Below are 20869 nucleotides of genomic sequence, written 5' to 3' on the forward strand. Positions count from 1 at the left end.
CGATAACCAAAGCAAGACTGGTACTCACTTTGTGCCCCTTCGAAGAGGCAGATGAACAGGACAATTCCCCAAAATGCCTTCATTCTCCTGATAACTCTTTTTCACGTTTCACCTACAGTGCAAATTATTGCAAAATCAATTGTCTATCAGGGCGTTAATATGTTTTGCACAGCACTTCCAAAAAATGTGCAAGCAGCCAGCCCCTGGGTGGATGCCTATACACTCATACTTACAGGGCAGGAGCGATGGGCTAGATTTAGCAAATCACTTTATCAGCTGAATGCTGGGATGCATCTGATTCTTTCAGAACATGGTCTTGCACAGGAGAATGGCAGCAGATCCCCCACTGCGCAAAAGCAGGGAAAGGTCATCACTTTCTTTAACTCAGCAATTTCACACTGCTCTTTTGGGCCTCCAGCTCAGCTGGACCTAGGGCTGAGATCTGGCAGCATGAGCCTTCATTTCCCCTCCCCCCACACCACCATCTATTTAATATCTCCTCTTCCCCCACCAGCAGCATCCTCCATATGTACCCAGTCTGGTCACTGCAGCACTGGTCCTGAGCTGGAGTCACCACTTACAAAATGCTGCAGTCATATGCCCATTGGGTGGTTACCTTTGAGCAATGACCATAAATCCCTCTCCCCCACTTTTACCCTGCTACCCCTCACTCCCTGAGGTTTGTGAACCCTGTTTTCGCAGTATCTGCAGCTCCAGCTCACCCAGAGAGAGGATGACCATAGCCGGGAACTCTCAGGAGTTCACCCTGAGACTCAGGGAATTTGCATCAATTGCACGGTCTCAGGGGAAACGCTAGAAATCTCAGGGCCTCTCTGTATCTATTTATTTATTTATTTAAAATCTTTTCTATACCATCGTTATGTAATATACTATCACAACAGTTTACAGTAAGGCACATATAGTAATGTTAGAATTGAAAATGGGTAATACTTTATAAAAGTGCCAACAGGGTTCTGGTTACAGAGAATTTCAATATTAAGACTAATTGATGAATGACATATGTCTTGTCCTTTTAATACATGTATCCGAGTTAATTTACATGTACAGCTCTCTTGTAGAGTATATTTTTATCTAATGTTATCAGTGTATACAGCTCAGCCTCTCCCCTTCCTCAGTAAGCCTGCAGGGAACAGGAGACGGTGGGTGAGTCTGGAGCAGACACTGCAAGCAGCGTGCGGGGAGGAACTGGAAAGGGCTGCAATACGAACAAAACTCAGCCTGCAGCTGGGAATCACTCAGCTAAGGGTAGAGGGAGGATGCATAAGTCATGGAGCTGAGACCTATATGGGAAGGAGCAAAGAGAGAAGGGGAGGTCTGGTGGGATCGTCTCTGGAAGAAGGACAGGTGATGGTGGTGAAAGAAAGAGAGGGAAACTCTGGGGGTAGGGGGTAGAAGAGAGGAAACTGATATATATATAATTCCATTCCTACCCCCCCCACCCCCCACCCCTGCGCCATCTGCTAATCAACGGCAGTCTCGGGGTGAACACAACTCAAAGGTTCCCAGGTATGAGAATGATCCTATTCAGGGATCAAGCCAGGGACCTTCTACAGGCCCCTACCCCAGCCTCAGTGTTTGGATGGGTGAGTTCAGAAAATAACACATGGAGCTTGCATTTACAAATCTGCACACATTTTCTTTCCATAGTAAGTTTACTCACAGAAAACGTAGGTGCAAAAGTCTGTGGCGTCTGTGTATCAGTGGACAGGGTTCAGAGGGAAGGTGCACACGTTAACAAGCAAGTGTGGATGATGCCTCTTGGTTGAAGTAATTTAATATTCAGCTAGAATAACAAGGTAAGCGCATTACATCAAGCAAAGGCTGAAGAATAACTTAGAAAGGTTGTAAGGTAAGGTACTGTAGAATAAAAAAAATCTGACTCTTTCTCTAGCTCTCTTCCCCCATCCCTCTCTTTCTCTCTCCCCCTTTCTCTGTGACTCCGATACAGATTCAGGAATTTTTCTTGTAGGGATAATTTGTATATGCGTTGCCAAAGTAATGTATAAACGTGGATAAAATAAGAAAGAGTTAAATACATAAGAGTTGTAATTAAAGTAAAATAAAATTACAAAGTAAGGACAAGAATGGGACAATTCCCGGATTTTGGAGCTGCTCGGGATTGCCTCTGCCCTGATAATGATTCTGCCTCCCCCTCGCTCTGTCCCCCTCCATCCACATTCTCTGTCTCTCTCAATCTTTCTTTCTCATTCTCCCCTCTCACTTACCTTCTCCTCTTCTCTTACCCTTCCTTCTATTTCTGAGCCTGTCTCTGCTTTCCTCTCTCTCTCCTTGTTTGATGCTATTTAGTTTTATCAGGTGGTGACTATACTAGCAGAGCTACAAACCTGCAGCAGGTAATCGTTTCCGAAAGAAATGCAAAAATCATTCTCCTTTCATTTTGATCTCTCTCTTTCCTCTCTTTCTCTCTCATCCCTCCCCCTAACCACAAACTTTCTCTCTCACCTTTTCCTTGCTTCAGGTCCCCCAAGAGCTGGCACTAGGAATTATTTTGGCTCCGTCCCAGAGCTCCAAGCTCAGGTGGTTCTGGTAAGTCCTACCCGGAACCAAACGAGTTCTCTCTTCACACAGAAACTACAGAAAGGGCGCAGGCTTCAAGACCTCGGCACCGTGGGCAATAAAACAGGTATTGTGACTTCATGGGATAGTGACTGAAAGCTAATGGAAGGCCCAGGGATGGGCTGGAGGCCGAGATGTTCCTGTTCTTTACTCTGGGGTTTAATAATGCGCATGTGATTCATTGTATCAGAGACTGTAGAGCTGCAACAATGGATTGGGAACCGGGACGCCTACCTCCACCTCTGACCCAAGCTGTGACCTTGGGCCAGTCACTTGGAGGGCAACTTCCATTTACCCAGGTAAAATGGCCTGGCTGGAAACTTCCCTTCTCAACTGCAGCTGAAAGGACCACACGTGGGCTCCACAGTGCGCACAAGTTTAGCCACAGGAAGAAGAGGCGTCCCCGGGGCACAGTGAGGTCAGGGAGGAAAACAGCCTGTGTCTAATTCATTTGCAATCTGATGTCCACAATTTTGCCCCAGCCCCTGCGCCCATCATCCACTCAAATAGCAGATGCACAGGACCCCAATGCTTTTAATGCATGCACTTTGCCCTTCTCATTTATAAAGAAAAAGAACGTGGGTTGTCAGTTTTTGAAAATTTACTTAATGTATGTGTGTTATTAGTGCCCAAGCAGTACGCAACTGTGCAAGCTGTTTGCAAGTTGCCCCCTTCTAATGCTTCAGTTAACCACTCAGATTTCAGGACTATTCTGCCATCTTTTCTGTGTTGATTCAAGATAATGTGCCCGCACTAGCAACTTAAATTATACAGTGTTTGTGCCACATCCTTTAGCACCCGATGGTGCAAAATGAAGTGTTCATGCAACCCATGATTCTATCAGCCCAGAATATCATAGGCTTCACCAAATAAGCCACAAATAAACTGAGGCTATTTATGAAGGTTGCTATCCACATCTCAGCAAGAGTTCCTTTTCAGCTGAATATTTATTATTGTGGCATTACCCTGAGACAAGGGCAGCTACATGGCTTTGATTGGAGTAGGTGAAAGAGAGAGAGAGAGAGAGAGAGAAACCACAGCTGGTCCTGGCCCGGCCCATCTCACTCCCTCCGCAGTTCCACATCCTTTCTGTCTACAAATTAAATTAAGAAATTCTATAACCACATTTTTTAATCCATTATTCTGGACCTCTGTATCATTTCCTAGCATACACTTACTGTCAGAATTAATAAAAGGTGCAAAGCCTCAAAAGTTCAATATTTTTAAAAACTCAGCAAAACTTTCATCTTATTAACATCATTCCTAATCAAAATGTGTTAATAATTTAATAGCAGATTTATTTTCTGTAGATTCTCTATAACTAAAGAGGGGATCTGTGAGTTCTTGAAAGCTCACATACTATGTTCTCTAGTTTTTGGTCGTTCAAAAGGTGTCACAGCCTACAAAAACTCCATTTCTTTCCCAGGATCCTTATGGCTACTAGAATATCCACTCTAGCAGTGTAATAATAATAATTTTTAAAAATCTTATCCTAATGATCCCATGTATATAATGATTTAAGAACATAAGAACATAAGAACATGCCATACTGGGTCAGACCAAGGGTCCATCAAGCCCAGCATCCTGTTTCCAACAGTGGCCAATCCAGGCCATAAGAACCTGGCAAGTACCCAAAACCTAAGTCTATTCCATGTTACTGTTGGCTAGTAATAGCAGTGGTTATTATCTAAGTCAACTTAATTAATAGCAGGTAATGGACTTCTCCTCCAAGAACTTATCCAATCCTTTTTTAAACACAGCTATACTAACTGCACTAACCACATCCTCTGGCAACAAATTCCAGAATTTAATTGTGCATTGAGTAAAAAAGAACTTTCTCCGATTAGTTTTAAATGTGCCACATGCTAACTTCATGGAGTGCCCCCTAGTCTTTCTATTATCCAAAAGAGTAAATAACCAATTCACATCTACCCGTTCTAGATCTCTCATGATTTTAAACACCTCTATCATAACCCCCTCAGCCATCTGTTCTCTTTATTTTAAAAAATCTTATCCTAATGATCCCATCTATATAATGATTTATCCTTAGTCTGTATCCACCTCGGCTAACCTATGTCCCTTCTCACCTGTGTCTGGTAGACAGAACTCTCAGACAGTTCCACAAAGAAAAAGTGGAACCTCCATTCCGGAATGTTTGCACCTGTAAATAAAAATATTACCCCTGTCAGATCCTCTGTACCCCCTGACTTATTCTGAGAATTGAATGGGAGTGGGAAACCAACACACACATGCGCGCGCACACACACACGCACAATCTCATAATCCTTTTGTCCTTTGTTAAATAAAGTAACTAAAAAAGTCAGTGGGAGCCCCAGGATATAAACAGTGATTCAACTGTGAGGTCATTAGAACTTTAAATAACACATAGGGCAGGGACGTAGTTACTTCGTAGATTTAGGATGAAGGAAGATCTGACATCAAGTTCAGCCTTCTCCTGTGATTGCCTAACTCTTTCATAGTGGTCCACACACACACACACACACACACACATAACCTCAAGAAAATCCCCAAACATCTGTAGACAATTCTGCAGCATTAAAAAAAATTCCTTCCCTACCTCAAATTGGGTGATCAGGCCAGAATTGTTGGATTGGTGCTTTTCAATGATTGCTGAAAAGGAATCCCAGGACAAAAATTATAAAGAGAGCACAGAAAGCTTCTGTTTATCTGTGGTCTAAGAGCAGAGCTGCAGTGGTTAGCATTCATGTCAGAAGAGTGGCATCGTTATAACAACTCTCTTTCTATACATGAATTTCCATTCATTTTTTTACATTCTGCTTTATCAATAAGATTAATTTCACAGCTATGGTCACCCTGCACACATTACAAAGGGTTCATGGGTTCCCCCTATTTTACGTGTATGGGAACCCCGCTTAGCACAAATGGCAGTCTGAACCTGATCCAGCCTCTTTGATGGAAGTCAGCCTCCCTCCTGACAACTGCATCAGCGCTTTTCCGACATGGTCAAAAGGGCGAAAAATTGGGGAAGTGCATTCATTCAAATGAAACCGTAAATTTCAATAGAATTTCCCCTTTCATTTCATTTTTATTTTTTTAAAACAAAATGAAAGGAAAACAAACAATTTTGCTTATCTCTTTTTCCTTAAAAAAAAGGGTCAGGTCCATGCCCTATTGAAATTGTCTCCCCCCCATTTTGTTTACTTTTCCCTTCGCCAGTGCTCCCAGCCTTCTCCAGACCCTACTACCCATTAAGGGCCAAATTTTAAGAATCCTGCACGCGCAAAAACCGGGGGATACGAGCGTGGTTGGGCTGTGCGCTCATTGAGCGCATTTTACAAACAGCTCGGCCACGAGCGTAGGCCCCCGGAACGCGCCGAAGTGCCGGGCTATGTGAAAGGGGTGGGCGGAGCAGGGAAGCGAGCGCCGGACAGCTCAGCTCATCAGAGCAGGTCAATTTAAAAACACACAAGAAAAGCTAGATAGGTAGGGGTTAGGAGTCAGGGAGGAGAGGGGAAAAGGTAGGAAGGACTGGGAGGGAACTGGGAAAAAGTGGGATTGCGTCCTGCATGTATTAAAAAAAAAAATCGCACCTTGCGAGCACGAGTGGGGCACCCTCGTGCACATATGCAAGCTGATACAAAATCTGCACGCGGGCATTGTATTTTATAACATGCACGCATTGGCGCACGAACGTTATAACACTGGCGGGCAGGTTTAAAAATCTACCCCTAAAGCCTTTAAAATCTGTTTAAATATTCTCGGGGAAGCACTACTGCTGCTGTTTTGTAAAGAAGAACGGTGCCAGCCTTGGCCTGCCAGCAACATTTGAAATGACGGCAACAGTGGGGCACAAGCAACTCAGGGATCGCTCCTGCCCTGTGAAGATTTAAATGGATATTAAAGACTTCAGGGGGGGGGGGGCAAGAGGATCCCAGGGAGCCTGGGGGCATCGGGAAGGGCCCAGGAGCTTTTGGTTTTATTTTCTCTGCAGGGGCCCTGCAAATGTTTTCTTTTATTTTGGTTTTCATTTCTTCCTTTTAAATTTCATTTACATTTTTTTCATTTCAAATAATTTTTGGTTTTTTTTTAAAAGCCCATGCTCACCATACACTCCAGGTCTCCAGGCTCTCCAGCAGTGCTTGTGGCTACCCTGACTTACTCAGTGGTTTAGGAAATCTTCATTCTGTGTTTAATTACCTACAAATTCATCACAAAATCACAGACTCAGAGTAAGAAAGGTTTTTTGAAATGAAATGAAAGGAAATAGTAATTGATTCTCCTTTGTATAGTAATTGATGTCATTTTTGATAATCAAAACTTTTGACTAATTCATCTGTAATCAAGCCTCTTGATTTATAAATTAATATTCATAACATATTAGAAACATTTGCAGAAATGAATTGATTAAATAAAATGCTGTTAAAACGGGTGGCTACACCAGGAAGAAGTAACACAATATATAAACACAAGGAGGTATTCTGTTGCTCTCTGAAATGTTTTCTTAATTTTCTGTGTAAGCGACTGGCTCTGGCTGGCCCACTGTAAGCCACAAAGTCCTGGGGTGTGCCATTTAGGGGTCAATTTTAAAAGGCACATGTGCGTCCATGTACTCGTGATTCCCGGCACGCACGCACGGACGTGCCAATTTTATAACATGCGAGCGCCGGCGCAAGCAGGTTATAAATATGTTTCCCGCATACACATGTACGCCGTATTTTCATGGCTGTGTGCGCGGGGGGGGGGGGGGAATTTTAGCATAAAATGTGCAGCGATGCAAGTAGGGCTTCCTCAGTTCCCTCCTAGTCCACTCCAATAAAGGACCCACCCCTGGCTCGCCCCTTTCAGCAGGCCAAGGGTTACGCGCGTGGCTGGGTCCATTCTAAAATGCGTGCAGCGCACACAAGACCCAACCACGTACGTAACCCCCAATTTTTATGTGCGCGAGCCTTTTAAAATTTGGATGTCAGGGAGGAAGAGTGGCTTACTGGTTAGAGAGATGGGCTGAGAAGTCGATTCAAATTCTGCTTCTCCCACTGAAGCTCCTTGTGAGTTTGGGCAAATCACTTTATCTCCCATTGCCTCAGGTACCCACAGGGAGGATAAGTTTCAAAACTGCACATGTGCGCCCATATACGCTTGTATATGGACACATGCAAAGTTGCTTCTGTATTTTATAAACTGCATGTTCACGTATGTAAAAACCATGAGCCGCGCAAGTTCAGACTTGTCTGGATAAAAGCCGATTTATCCGGCTACATAGTGGCATGTAGCTGGATAATTCCAAAAAGTGGTACAAGTATGAGTATCAAATATATTTACACAGACGATATTCAGATTCTAATCCCGATCAATAGATTCCTAGAGCATTCATTAAAAATATTAGAAATCTACTTTAAAGCAATCAAACACTTCAGGAAATGAAATTAGTATTGAACTGTGATAAAACTGAAATTATTCTGATGAATAGAAAGATAGCAAATGTATCCCCTACAACAGTTGTCAAAAGAACAAACAAAAATAAAGCTTGTGGAATATGGACGAGATTTAGGCATAATCATCGACAGTGAACTCTCCATGAAAAAACATATAAGCTTAAAACTAAAAAATGGATATCACAAATTAAATATCTTGGAAAGGTTAAAACTGCTACTGCACCAAGACGATTGCAGGACCGTACTACAAACACTAATCTTTAGCAAATTTACTACTGTAACTCACTGCAAGACTATTAACAGGTACTAGCAAATTTGAACATAACTCTTCTACATTACTATCATTACAATGGTTACCCATCAACTACAGAGCAAATATAAAATACTATCAATCATTCATAACTCATAAGAACATGCCATACTGGGTCAGACCAAGGGTCCATTAAGCCCAGCATCCTGTTTCCAACAGAGGCCAAAACCAGGCCATAAGAGCCTGGCAAGTACCCAAAAACTAAGTCTATTCCATGTTACCATTGCTAATGGCAGTGGCTATTCTCTAAGTGAACTTAATAGCAGGTAATGGACTTCTCCTCCAAGAACTTATCCAATCCTTTTTTAAACACAGCTACACTAACTGCACTAACCACATCCTCTGGCAACAAATTCCAGAGTTTAATTGTGCGCTGAGTGAAAAAGAACTTTCTCCGATTAGTTTTAAATGTGCCACATGTTAACTTCATGGAGTGCCCCCTAGTCTTTCTATACAATAATATAGTCACTTGGTTAAATGTCTATACAATAATAATGTCACTTGGTTAAATGCTTCTTTGCATCTCTATATTCCCAAAAGAACTCTTAGATCCGCAAAAAAAAGTCTCTTACAGGTCCCTACTATTCGTGGCGCACATTTAAGTGAGGTCAGGGACAGAGCAAGTTCAATAGCTGACCCTAAACTCTGAACACCTTGCCCAGTGAGTTAAGATTGGAATCCAACAGCAAGATCTTTAAAAAAGCACTGAAAACATGGCTATTTAACATCGCATATCCAAAAAACAGCAATGATTGAGCATTTTAAGCTTAAGTTAATTGTTTATATAAAGCTATGGACATTAGCTTTTAATTTATTGTAATTTAAAATTGTATATGTTGTCATTTTATGTTATTCAATGTACTGTAAACCACCAAGGTTGATCATACAGATTGATGGTATACAAATACATAAATAAATAAATAAATAAAAATAATAATACTTAGCACTTTTCAGACTTATCCTGTTATGTAGGCCTGCTGCTACTTAGCCTGATAAATCAGACTATAGCCAGATAAGTGCCACTACTTATCCAAATAAGTTCAGATATGTCCGTCTAAATAGCAGGAAAGGTGCTACTTAGCCAAATAAGTTGGAAATTAGCCAGATAAGTGTGCGCAAACTATATACCTGCCTATTTGTACTTCCAATTTTAAAAGGATATATGTATAGATTTTAATTGCATTAATTTGATGCTTTTATCACCCAAAAGTTGGCTTTTACATGCATAAGTCAGGGTATTTTATAACATGGGCCTGGCAATGAAATAACCAGTTTTAACAATTAGGCTACTGGTTTGCCCAGTCCGTCTGCAGCATGTGAAGACCCTCATGGTTCTTCAGCTCTCCCCCCCCCCCCCCAATGAACCTAGGCCCCCTACCCAGTGATTTTTTCACTTTATAGATGTTTATGATCACTTACACCAGATATTGAGCAGAAGTAAATATACTCAAGGAAAAGACATACTCATGACACTTTGGCAGGTTTTAAAATAGCAACTTATTTGCATAAATTTTGGCCCCGTCCTGGTAAGTACCTGGCATGCTCCTTTTTTACACATGCAAAGTTATTCATGGACCCTGATTTATGTGTAAGTTGCAGTTTTGAAAATAACATTTATTCGCAGATGTGCTATTTGATGCACACAAGTGCTAATTTTTATTAAACGATATTTAAAAATTCACCTCTTAAACAGTAAGCTCTTTCTGGCAGGGACTTATTGTACACGAATACTTATCACTATTGTACAGTGTTGCATAATTCCAGTAGAGCTATAACAATGATGAGCATTATTATTTTTGAGTCCCTGAAAAACTAAAGGTGGCATTAGGACTAAGAGCCTTCTGTGTTTCTTCTGTTGATTTAATGGCTACCATTAGTGCTCACCTCAATGTCTTTATTAAATTCTAGCTATGAGTAGCAAGAACCAAGAGCCCTCTGAAACTGCCAGGTAAGAGGGATCCTCAGCTACCCTTCTGCGCCCCTCACTCATACCTGATGCTCTGCCTCCTCTCTCCGACCTCTGTTGCCCTGATCTTTCTTATCTGATAGCGGAATTTGTTGCCAGAGGATGTGGTTAGTGCAGTTAGTGTAGCTGGGTTTAAAAAAGGTTTGGATAAGTTCTTGGAGGAGAAGTCCATTAATGGCTATTAATCAAGTTTACTTAGGGAATAGCCACTGCTATTAATTGCATCAGTAGCATGGGATCTTCTTAGTGTTTGGGTAATTGCCAGGTTCTTGTGGCCTGGTTTTGGCCTCTGTTGGAAACAGGATGCTGGGCTTGATGGACCCTTGGTCTGACCCAGCATGGCAATTTCTTATGTTCTTATGTTCTTATTATCCAGACCCCTCTGTTGCCATGAGTAAGCCTGTAAGTCTGCACTGGTGGTCCATCTGGTGGTATCCACGATGATATCTCGCCACTAATATTAAGTGCCTATCATATCTCATCAGGACACTTTCCCTCAGCCTTGAATTTTTAAACTCCCATTCCTTAGCATGCCAAGATGTAACTTCCTACTTTATCAATACAAAATACAGCACCAAGGCAGGATTTAAGCCCCCACAGGCAGAACTGCAGATCAGGGTCAGGATGGGGTGGAGTGGGGGTGCCTCCCTGGAGATTGGGGAGTTAGGATGCAGAGGAGGGAGAAGAGCACTATGGATGCACCACTTTGCAGTGGTACCAGGTGCAGGGCTCTGAAGCAAGCTGGAGCAGGTTCCTCTTCAGAGCTGGCATTTGGCGCCCGAGGCTGTTGCCTACGTCACCTATGCATTTACTGAGCCTTTTCAGGATTACAGATCCCAGAAGCATTGAAAATCCAGGGCAGGCTGAAAATGTTCTTTATTAATGGATTGGACGGAGTGGAGAGGGAGGGTGTTTATCTCCCTAGTGCTCTTGTAACACTATGGTATGGACACTGATTTGAAACTTATTGGTGAGCAGAACCCAAAATGTAACCCGGGCTTCTTAAAACCCTCCCAGAATGTCACATTTAAAATGAAGTATCAGGCACCTGCTTTGGGCTATGTTCTAAGGGAGTGTGGAAGTGGAAAGATCTGGTACAATGCCAGGCACTTATGAGGGTAAGAGGAAGCAGGAGAAGAAAATACAGAACATCAAACTATCTCACAAACCACTGCACCGATATTTTTTTTACCTTGCACCTTATTACATTTACAGTTCTCTGAATCTCGGCTAAGACCTGCAGTTAGAGCTGTGCCCCTGTCTAGCAAACGTCAGGAAACCTGAGGAGTGAAACCCACAACGACAAAGTGCAAGCCAATGCGTTTCGTTTCAGTTTATACACGGGGACGATATTAGATCCCTCCGGCACTGCCAGGTAAGGGGGATCCTCAGCTACCCTTGCAGAGAAAGCCTGAGAAGAAGGAGCCCCAACTTGAGGCGCTGACCCGGCTCCCTCTAAACATACAACTCTGGGAAAGGGTTTCAGGGAACGAGTTTGTACCCATCGGGTGAAAAAAGAACAAAACTGCACGAAGAAAGGTCACATCAAGTCATCAACTCAATCCCCATCAAATGTAAATTTATTTCCTGTAAAATATATTCACTTTCCTCCTATCGTTCTCTTTCGTTTCCTTCTGCGCCCCTCGCTCATACCTGATGCTCTGCCTCCTCTCTCCGACCTCTGTAGCCCTGATCTTTCTTAGCTGGTAGCGGTGCTGAGCTAAGGGCTGCCCTGATATACAGCTATAGATAGAGAGCGCTTCCCTTTCAGCCAATCAGCGCTCCGGGGGGGGGGGGGGGTTGAGTCAAGGGCTTGGCCCTTGACTCAACCCCTTTTCCCTTCACTGAGTGATGGGAAAAGGCGCAGGTTCGCCTGGGTGACCATGGATGGGGGAAAGGAGGGGCAGACTCCTGGATCAAAGGCAGGTCAACTCTCCCTCCTGTCCATGGATGGGGGAAAGGAGGGGCAGACTCCTGGATCAAAGGCAGGTCAACTCTCCCTCCTGTCCATCTATGGGGGAAAGGAGGGGCAGACTCCTGGATCAAAGGCAGGTCAACTCTCCCTCCTGTCCATGTGTGGGGGAAAGGAGGGGCAGACTCCTGGATCAAAGGCAGGTCAACTCTCCCTCCTGTCCATCTATGGGGGAAAGGAGGGGCAGACTCCTGGATCAAAGGTAGGTCAACTCTCCCTCCTGTCCATCTATGGGGGAAAGGAGGGGCAGACTCCTGGATCAAAGGTAGGTCAACTCTCCCTCCTGTCCATCTATGGGGGAAAGGAGGGGCAGACTCCTGGGTCAAAGGCAGGTCAACTCTCCCTCCTGTCCATCTATGGGGGAAAGGAGGGGCAGACTCCTGGATCAAAGGTAGGTCAACTCTCCCTCCTGTCCATCTATGGGGGAAAGGAGGGGCAGACTCCTGGGTCAAAGGTAGGTCAAGTCTCCCTCCTGCCCCCAGAAACTGAGCTAATTGCCAGCAGCCAGGACTGATGGGTGACTCCCACGCTCTGTGCCCTCTCAGTCTCCTATCACCTGATGCCCTTTCCCATGGGTCAGGTGCCCTTTGCATGCCTGAGACGGATGCCAATGAAGTCTGTGGAAGAGCAAAACACGGGAGGGAAAGAGGATGGTGAAAGCTTGTTGGAAAGTGCTCTGTCCTCCAACCCCAGCCTCTGTCTTCCCCCATCACCAGTATCTCTTCCCCTGTCTCTTTTATCTTCCTTTCCTACCCTATTCATCTCACCCCAGGACCATCACTTATTCTCCCAGAGTACCGCAGTGCCTTCCCCTCCTCTCCCTCCCTCACACTCACTTCCCTCAGCATCTCTTTACCTTCCTTCTAGAAGTGGATCCACCTGCAGGTCCGAGGTCCCCTTCGCCCTGAATGATCGCAGCTGTGCTTAGGCTCCGTTCTCCGCGTCAGCTCCTCGCCCACCTCTTCGGTGTATTTTCAGTGCTTTCTGCCTTTATTGCTGTGACAAATGCATTATTCCCTTTTGTGACTGCTTCCCTTCCTCGCCAGAGGGACTTCACCAGTATCTTGGCGGTGCTGACGATAACCCACCCTCCTCAACCCTCGGGGCAGATATTTCTTCTTCTAGCCATCCAGCAGGTATTACTAGAAACCAATTCAGCCACTCGCCTTTTCCTGTTGAAAAGCTTTCTCTCATTTTCTGCAGGCGCCGTGTCCTGGTCACAGGGTGTGGTCGGAATTTCAAGTAACTAAAGGTCAACAAAATTGAAATCTGCATTTTTTTGGGCTCAGAAACGCCTGAGAAATGTTTTTAGGGACACGTAAATCTATGGAGGGGGGGGGACCTATGAAAATCATGGTTCACAACCCAGTGGAAAAAATGTTTGCAGATTTTAGTAATGCTTTATAACAAGAAGGGTTCCGATTGTGCATGTAAATCACCAGAGCTGACACCGGATCCCCAAGCTCACAAAACAAAAACCATAAGATTTTGCAGCTATCTTGTGGAAATGTCAGTCAGCTCCAAAGTTGATTAACTACATAAAGTCATCCTGGCTAGATTCAACTATAATAGGAGTTCGGAAGTCCTCTGGTCCTGGAGAAAAGAAAACTGGATTTTTAGTTGTGAAACCTAAGGAAAGGGTTTATAGTGTCTGGAAATGTTGTGAATGAGAATATTGTATTTTTCTTGCGCTGGTCCAAGAAAAGCTTTCACAACCTGAAAAGAACAGGCATACAAATGAACTAGTTTGCAGCAGGTCACCCCTGGGGAAGCCGCTTTCTGTGGGTAAAGATTTTGGGGGTCTTTCTGGGCTCCAGAACACCTGGTCAATAGGAAAATGAGATTTGTTAGGTTATGTACCCCGAGGTTTTGCTGGCAAATTAGTTAATCTAATCCTGGAGGGGATGACAGAGGGCAAAAGAGATGAAGACCAGAGCAATCTGGGGTGATGACATCAAAAAAACGGTCACCGCCTGGAAACATGGGCGAAATGAAGAAGAAAGCTGAGCACAGAGAGAACTAAAGCCCCAGAGCTGCCAAGTTTCACATCCACGATGGCACCTGATGAGGTTGAAGGAAGAATTTTGGAGCCCATTTCCAACCAAGCATAAAGGCCTTCAAATGCCCTCTCCCCACCACCTTTTCCTGGAGACCTCATTATTTGTCTTAGAAATGACCTTTGTGGCTTAGGATCTCTTCTGGAATCCATCTGCACATAGATAGAGCTGGGTAATGAACTACGCCCCAGCGTGGGTGAGGCCTTTTACAATCAATGCGAGGAATGAGCTTCTAAACTCGGTGTTCTGTGGACAAGTGTAAGAATCACAGCCTGCAGCAGGACTTTCAGGATTTGCAAAATGTTTTTTTAAAGATGATTGACAGAGCTTTAAAGGTTATTTTCATTCTAATTTGGGTTAAGCTGGAGGACCTGTTAAACATCCAATTTCTGAATGTCAGAATAAAAAAAGAGTTTGGTATGTGCCATTTATGTTAAAGGATGAAAAACAGCAATGATGCACATAGGCAGTTAACACATTTATACTCAGAAAGCCATCATCTCTACTCAAGTCTTTTATGTTTTATGCTTTTTAACCAATTTTATATTAGGTGGGGTAACACACGACTCCTCTATTTTAAGTTGAAGGAGCAAAATCACCTTTCCATAGTAATGAGAAAGTCAAATTTAACAAAAAAAATGTATAATATCCTTGTAATCTGCAATTACAAATAAGAATTTAATCTTAAAAAAACAGATGAAAATAATTCTTTGAATGGAAAAGATCCTCTCCCCCTTCAATAAACTTCCGGAACAGGTGGAGCCATGCCTGTGTTTACTTCATTGCCACTGGGGACTGTTCCTGCTTTTCTTAAAGAAATGGAAACCAACAAATCTATTTATGGCAGTGCTTCTCAAGGAAGACTTCAGGGCACACCTAACCAGTCAGGTTTTCAGGATATCCACAATGAATATGCATGAGATTGATTTGCATGCACTGCTTCCATCATATGCAAATCTATCTCATGCATATTCATTGTAGATATCCTGACAATCTTACTGGCTAGTTGTACCCCGAGGCCTAGGTTGGGAAGCACTGATTTATGGGATGGGATAAACTCAGGACTGACTGAGCCTACCACCATTGACATGGATCCAGATGGGAAAACATTTAAGGAAACTGTATGTCTGCTCCTCAAGCACAGCAAACAGGTCTGGTTTTCAGTCTGGTTTATTTCTTGTTTCAGGTACCCACTTAAATTGGCCAGGGAATTAACATACTTGAAAAATCCGTTTATACTGTCTGAGCTATAATTGAAAAGTCAGTTTAGGAATACAAAATATTATGACACGCAGCAGTGCATGGAGTTTGAAGATCAAATGATTTCTGTTGGGAGATCTTTAATATTGAAAATTGCACACAATATAACTTAATATAATACATTAACTACTATTATTGAGCAGTTTCTTCTCAGGAGAGCTTACAATATAGTCAGGACTCAGGAAAAAAAGGCTTTTGGAATTTCATTTATTAAGAAATTAGATAAAATCAAAAAGGCTGTGGCCACTGTCAGCAGAATAATCAGGAGTTAAGATTGGAAAGAACCAGACCAAGATGGCCGCTGATTGAGAGGAACAGCAAGAGCTCTCTCCCTACGATTTCCTCATACTAAGAGGAAGGCCAAGATGAGGGAGAGTATTACTAGCTCTCCTTGGATATTTATCAGTCCCGGATCGAGGGATTCTTTTTGCCGCTATGCCAGGAGTGAGCCCGGACGTGATAGCTCTTGCGGGGACTGATGGTGAGCGAACGCTGTCCACGCTGGCTGACACCATCTCTCTTGGCCCCGGTGCAGCGACCACACCAACTCCTCCTCACGAGGTCTGCCACCGCCGTCAGGTCTTTCTTTGGCCTCCCTTGAGGTGAGTTGGGGTGCCAGAGTCCGATATGAGCGGCTGCGGAGGAGCCTGGGGGGCCTTGCTGTTTCTGCCGCGAGGGCAGATTTGGATGTCATCGGAGAGAGTAGCCCTGTTTTGGAGGTGGATTGGAGCGGCGACTCCTCAGGCCTCGGCCCCCATATCGGCCCCACGTGGTGATGTTAGTGGAGAAGGTGCTTGCAATGGAGGCTGTTGGAGCGGCGACTCCTCAGGCCCCGGCCCCTCAGTATCGGCCCCACGTGGTGATGTTAGTGGAGAAGGTGCTTGCAATGGAGGCGGTTGGAGCTGGCGACTCCTCAGGCCTCGGCCCCCGTATCGGCCCCACTGTGGTGATGTTAGTGGAGAATGATGCTTGGCCATGGAGGCTGTTGGAGCGGCGACTCCTCAGGCCTCGGCCCTCGTATCGGCCCCACGTGGTGATGTTAGTGGAGAAGATGCTTGCAATGGAGGCTGTTGGAGTGGCGACTCCTCAGGCCTCGGCCCTCGTATCGGCCCCACGTGGTGATGTTAGTGGAGAAGATGCTTGGAATGGAGGCGGTTGGAGCAGCGACTCCTCAGGCCTCGGCCCCCGTATCGGCCCCACGTGGTGATGTTAGTGGAGAAGATGCTTGCAATGGAGGCGGTTGGAGCGGCAACTCCTCAGGCCTCGGCCCCCGTATCGGCCCCACGTGGTGATGTTAGTGGAGAAGATGCTTGCAATGGAGGCGGTTGGAGCGGCGACTCCTCAGGCCTTGGCCCCCGTATCGGCCCCACGTGGTGATGTTAGTGGAGAAGATGCTTGCAATGGAGGCGGTTGGAGCGGCGACTCCTCAGGCCTCGGCCCCCGTATCGGCCCCACGTGGTGATGTTAGTGGAGAAGGTGCTTGGAATGGAGGCGGTTGGAGCGGCGACTCCTCAGGCCTCAGCCCCCATATCGGCCCCACGTGGTGATGTTAGTGGAGAAGGTGCTTGCAATGGAGGCTGTTGGAGTGGCGACTCCTCAGGCCTCGGCCCCCGTATCGGCCCCACGTGGTGATGTTAGTGGAGAAGATGCTTGCAATGGAGGCTGTTGGAGTGGCGACTCCTCAGGCCTCGGCCCCCGTATCGGCCCCACGTGGTGATGTTAGTGGAGAAGGATGCTTGCAATGGAGGCTGTTGGAGCTGGCGACTCCTCAGGCCTCAGGCCCCCGTATCGGCCCCACGTGGTGATGTTAGTGGAGAAGATGCTTGCAATGGAGGCTGTTGGAGTGGCGACTCCTCAGGCCTCGGCCCCCGTATCGGCCCCACGTGGTGATGTTAGTGGAGAAGATGCTTGCAATGGAGGCTGTTGGAGTGGCGACTCCTCAGGCCTCGGCCCCCGTATCGGCCCCACGTGGTGATGTTAGTGGAGAAGATGCTTGCAATGGAGGCTGTTGGAGTGGCGACTCCTCAGGCCTCGGCCCCCATATCGGCCCCACGTGGTGATGTTAGTGGAGAAGATTGCTTGCAATGGAGGCTGTTGGAGTGGCGACTCCTCAGGCCCCGGCCCTCGTATCGGCCCCACGTGGTGATGTTAGTGGAGAAGATGCTTGCAATGGAGGCTGTTGGAGTGGCGACTCCTCAGGCCTCGGCCCCCATATCGGCCCCACGTGGTGATGTTAGTGGAGAAGGTGCTTGGAATGGAGGCGGTTGGAGCGGCAACTCCTCAGGCCTCGGCCCCCATATCGGCCCCACGTGGTGATGTTAGTGGAGAAGGTGCTTGGAATGGAGGCGGTTGGAGCGGCGACTCCTCAGGCCTTGGCCCCCGTATCGGCCCCATGTGGTGATGTTAGTGGAGAAGATGCTTGCAATGGAGGCTGTTGGAGTGGCGACTCCTCAGGCCTCGGCCCTCGTATCGGCCCCACGTGGTGATGTTAGTGGAGAAGATGCTTGCAATGGAGGCGGTTGGAGCGGCAACTCCTCAGGCCTTGGCCCCCGTATCGGCCCCACGTGGTGATGTTAGTGGAGAAGATGCTTGCAATGGAGGCGGTTGGAGCGGCAACTCCTCAGGCCTTGGCCCCCGTATCGGCCCCACGTGGTGATGTTAGTGGAGAAGATGCTTGCAATGGAGGCGGTTGGAGCGGCAACTCCTCAGGCCTTTGCCCCCGTATCGGCCCCACGTGGTGATGTTAGTGGAGAAGGTGCTTGGAATGGAGGCGGTTGGAGCGGCAACTCCTCAGGCCTCAGCCCCCATATCGGCCCCACGTGGTGATGTTAGTGGAGAAGGTGCTTGCAATGGAGGCTGTTGGAGTGGCGACTCCTCAGGCCTCGGCCCCCGTATCGGCCCCACGTGGTGATGTTAGTGGAGAAGATGCTTGCAATGGAGGCTGTTGGAGTGGCGACTCCTCAGGCCTCGGCCCCCGTATCGGCCCCACGTGGTGATGTTAGTGGAGAATGTGCTTGGAATGGAGGCGGTTGGAGCGGCGACTCCTCAGGCCCCGGCCCTCGTATCGGCCCCACATGGTGATGTTAGTGGAGAAGATGCTTGCAATGGAGGCTGTTGGAGTGGCGACTCCTCAGGCCTCGGCCCCCGTATCGGCCCCACGTGGTGATGTTAGTGGAGAATGTGCTTGGAATGGAGGCGGTTGGAGCGGCGACTCCTCAGGCCCCGGCCCCCATATCGGCCCCACGTGGTGATGTTAGTGGAGAAGGTGCTTGCAATGGAGGCTGTTGGAGTGGCGACTCCTCAGGCCTCAGCCCCCGTATCGGCCCCACGTGGTGATGTTAGTGGAGAAGGTGCTTGCAATGGAGGCTGTTGGAGTGGCGACTCCTCAGGCCTCGGCCCCCGTATCGGCCCCACGTGGTGATGTTAGTGGAGAATGTGCTTGGAATGGAGGCGGTTGGAGCGGCGACTCCTCAGGCCCCGGCCCTCGTATCGGCCCCACGTGGTGATGTTAGTGGAGAAGATGCTTGCAATGGAGGCTGTTGGAGTGGCGACTCCTCAGGCCCCGGCCCTCGTATCGGCCCCACGTGGTGATGTTAGTGGAGAAGGTGCTTGGAATGGAGGCGGTTGGAGTGGCGACTCCTCAGGCCTCAGCCCCCGTATCGGCCCCACGTGGTGATGTTAGTGGAGAAGATGCTTGCAATGGAGGCGGTTGGAGCGGCGACTCCTCAGGCCCCGGCCCTCGTATCGGCCCCACGTGGTGATGTTAGTGGAGAAGATGCTTGCAATGGAGGCTGTTGGAGTGGCGACTCCTCAGGCCCCGGCCCTCGTATCGGCCCCACGTGGTGATGTTAGTGGAGAAGGTGCTTGGAATGGAGGCGGTTGGAGTGGCGACTCCTCAGGCCTCAGCCCCCGTATCGGCCCCACGTGGTGATGTTAGTGGAGAAGATGCTTGCAATGGAGGCTGTTGGAGCGGCGACTCCTCAGGCCCCGGCCCTCGTATCGGCCCCACGTGGTGATGTTAGTGGAGAAGGTGCTTGCAATGGAGGCGGTTGGAGCGGCGACTCCTCAGGCCCCGGCCCTCGTATCGGCCCCACGTGGTGATGTTAGTGGAGAAGGTGCTTGCAATGGAGGCGGTGTGTTGAACGCTTCGGTTAATAAGTTTGGACTCTAACCCTCATTTTCTTTCTTTTATTTTCTTTCGCTCTTTATTTCTTCTTGATCTCCCCTTTTTCCTTTTACTAATAAGAGGGCGCTCAGATTTTCTTTTTTGCCTGTTTATAGATGATATTTATTACATTTTTTTTTTGTGCACCTCTTATTTCTGTAACAAGGATTCTTGTGTTAATTTGAAATGCATGAAAAAAGAAAATTAAAAAAAAGATTTAAAAGTGCCTTCAAAAATGTATTTACAATTTCATCTTAAAGTCTATCATGAATAAGAGAAACTTGGATGCAATTAATCTTTCTGTTGACACAGTATTAATCATTCTTACGGAATATTTATTAAATGAACAAGTACAATGGTCCACTGATGACCAAACAACTGCAATTCTTCTGCCTGCAACCTCAAGGCATTGTTCTGGGAGACAGAAGAAAAAAATACACGAAACGTCTGCCTAATAAGCTGACAAGTCTGTATAACCAATGTGCTTATAAGAGGAACTAATTGTGCTGGATGAGTGGGGCCAGGGATTTGGGAGGCAGGGTGAATCCCATCAATTTCACAAATAACTAGGGATGTGAATCGTTTTTGAACGATTAAAATTATCGTCAGATAATTTTAAAATCATTAGAGTGCACGATACAATACAAATGCCCCCGATTTATCGTCAGGAGCATTTGTATTGTATCGTTAAATAGGGCGCGGGAAAACCAGCACACCAAAACAACCCTAAAACCCACCCCGAACCTTTAAAACAAATCCCCCACCCTCCCGAACCCCCCCAAAATGTTTTAAATTACCTGGGGTCCAGTGGGGGGGGGGGTCCCGGCGCAATCTCCAGCTCTCTGGCCACGGCTGCGTTGAGATGTCATACGGTCGCCCGTATGACATAGTGAGGGCAAAGGTAGCGCCGGTGCCATTTTGAATATTGGCAATACGGCCCGCGTGCTGGAGGTCGCTCTCGGACCTCCGCTGGACTTTTGGCAAGTCTTGTGGGGGTCAGGAGGCCCCCCCAAGCTGGCCAAAAGTCCCTGGGGGTCCAGCGGGGGTCCGGGAGCGATCTCCTGCACGCGTGACGTCGGGAGCCAGGAACCAAAATGGCGCCGGCGCTACCTTTGCCCTGTCACATG

General features: G+C 46.6%; 1 protein-coding gene across 1 annotated transcript in view; it reads right to left on the minus strand.

Moving 5' to 3' along the window:
- LOC115100570 (mucin-2-like) overlaps positions 1-20869 on the minus strand; it is a 102375-nt gene that overhangs the window by 23317 nt on the left and 58189 nt on the right. The window contains exon 12 of the mRNA XM_029619088.1: positions 29-96. Within this exon, the coding sequence (XP_029474948.1) occupies positions 29-96 (68 nt within the window). The remainder of the gene's footprint in view (positions 1-28; positions 97-20869) is intronic.

The sequence above is a fragment of the Rhinatrema bivittatum genome, chromosome 11 (assembly GCF_901001135.1).
Source record: "Rhinatrema bivittatum chromosome 11, aRhiBiv1.1, whole genome shotgun sequence".
In the NCBI taxonomy this organism is placed as follows: domain Eukaryota; kingdom Metazoa; phylum Chordata; class Amphibia; order Gymnophiona; family Rhinatrematidae; genus Rhinatrema; species Rhinatrema bivittatum.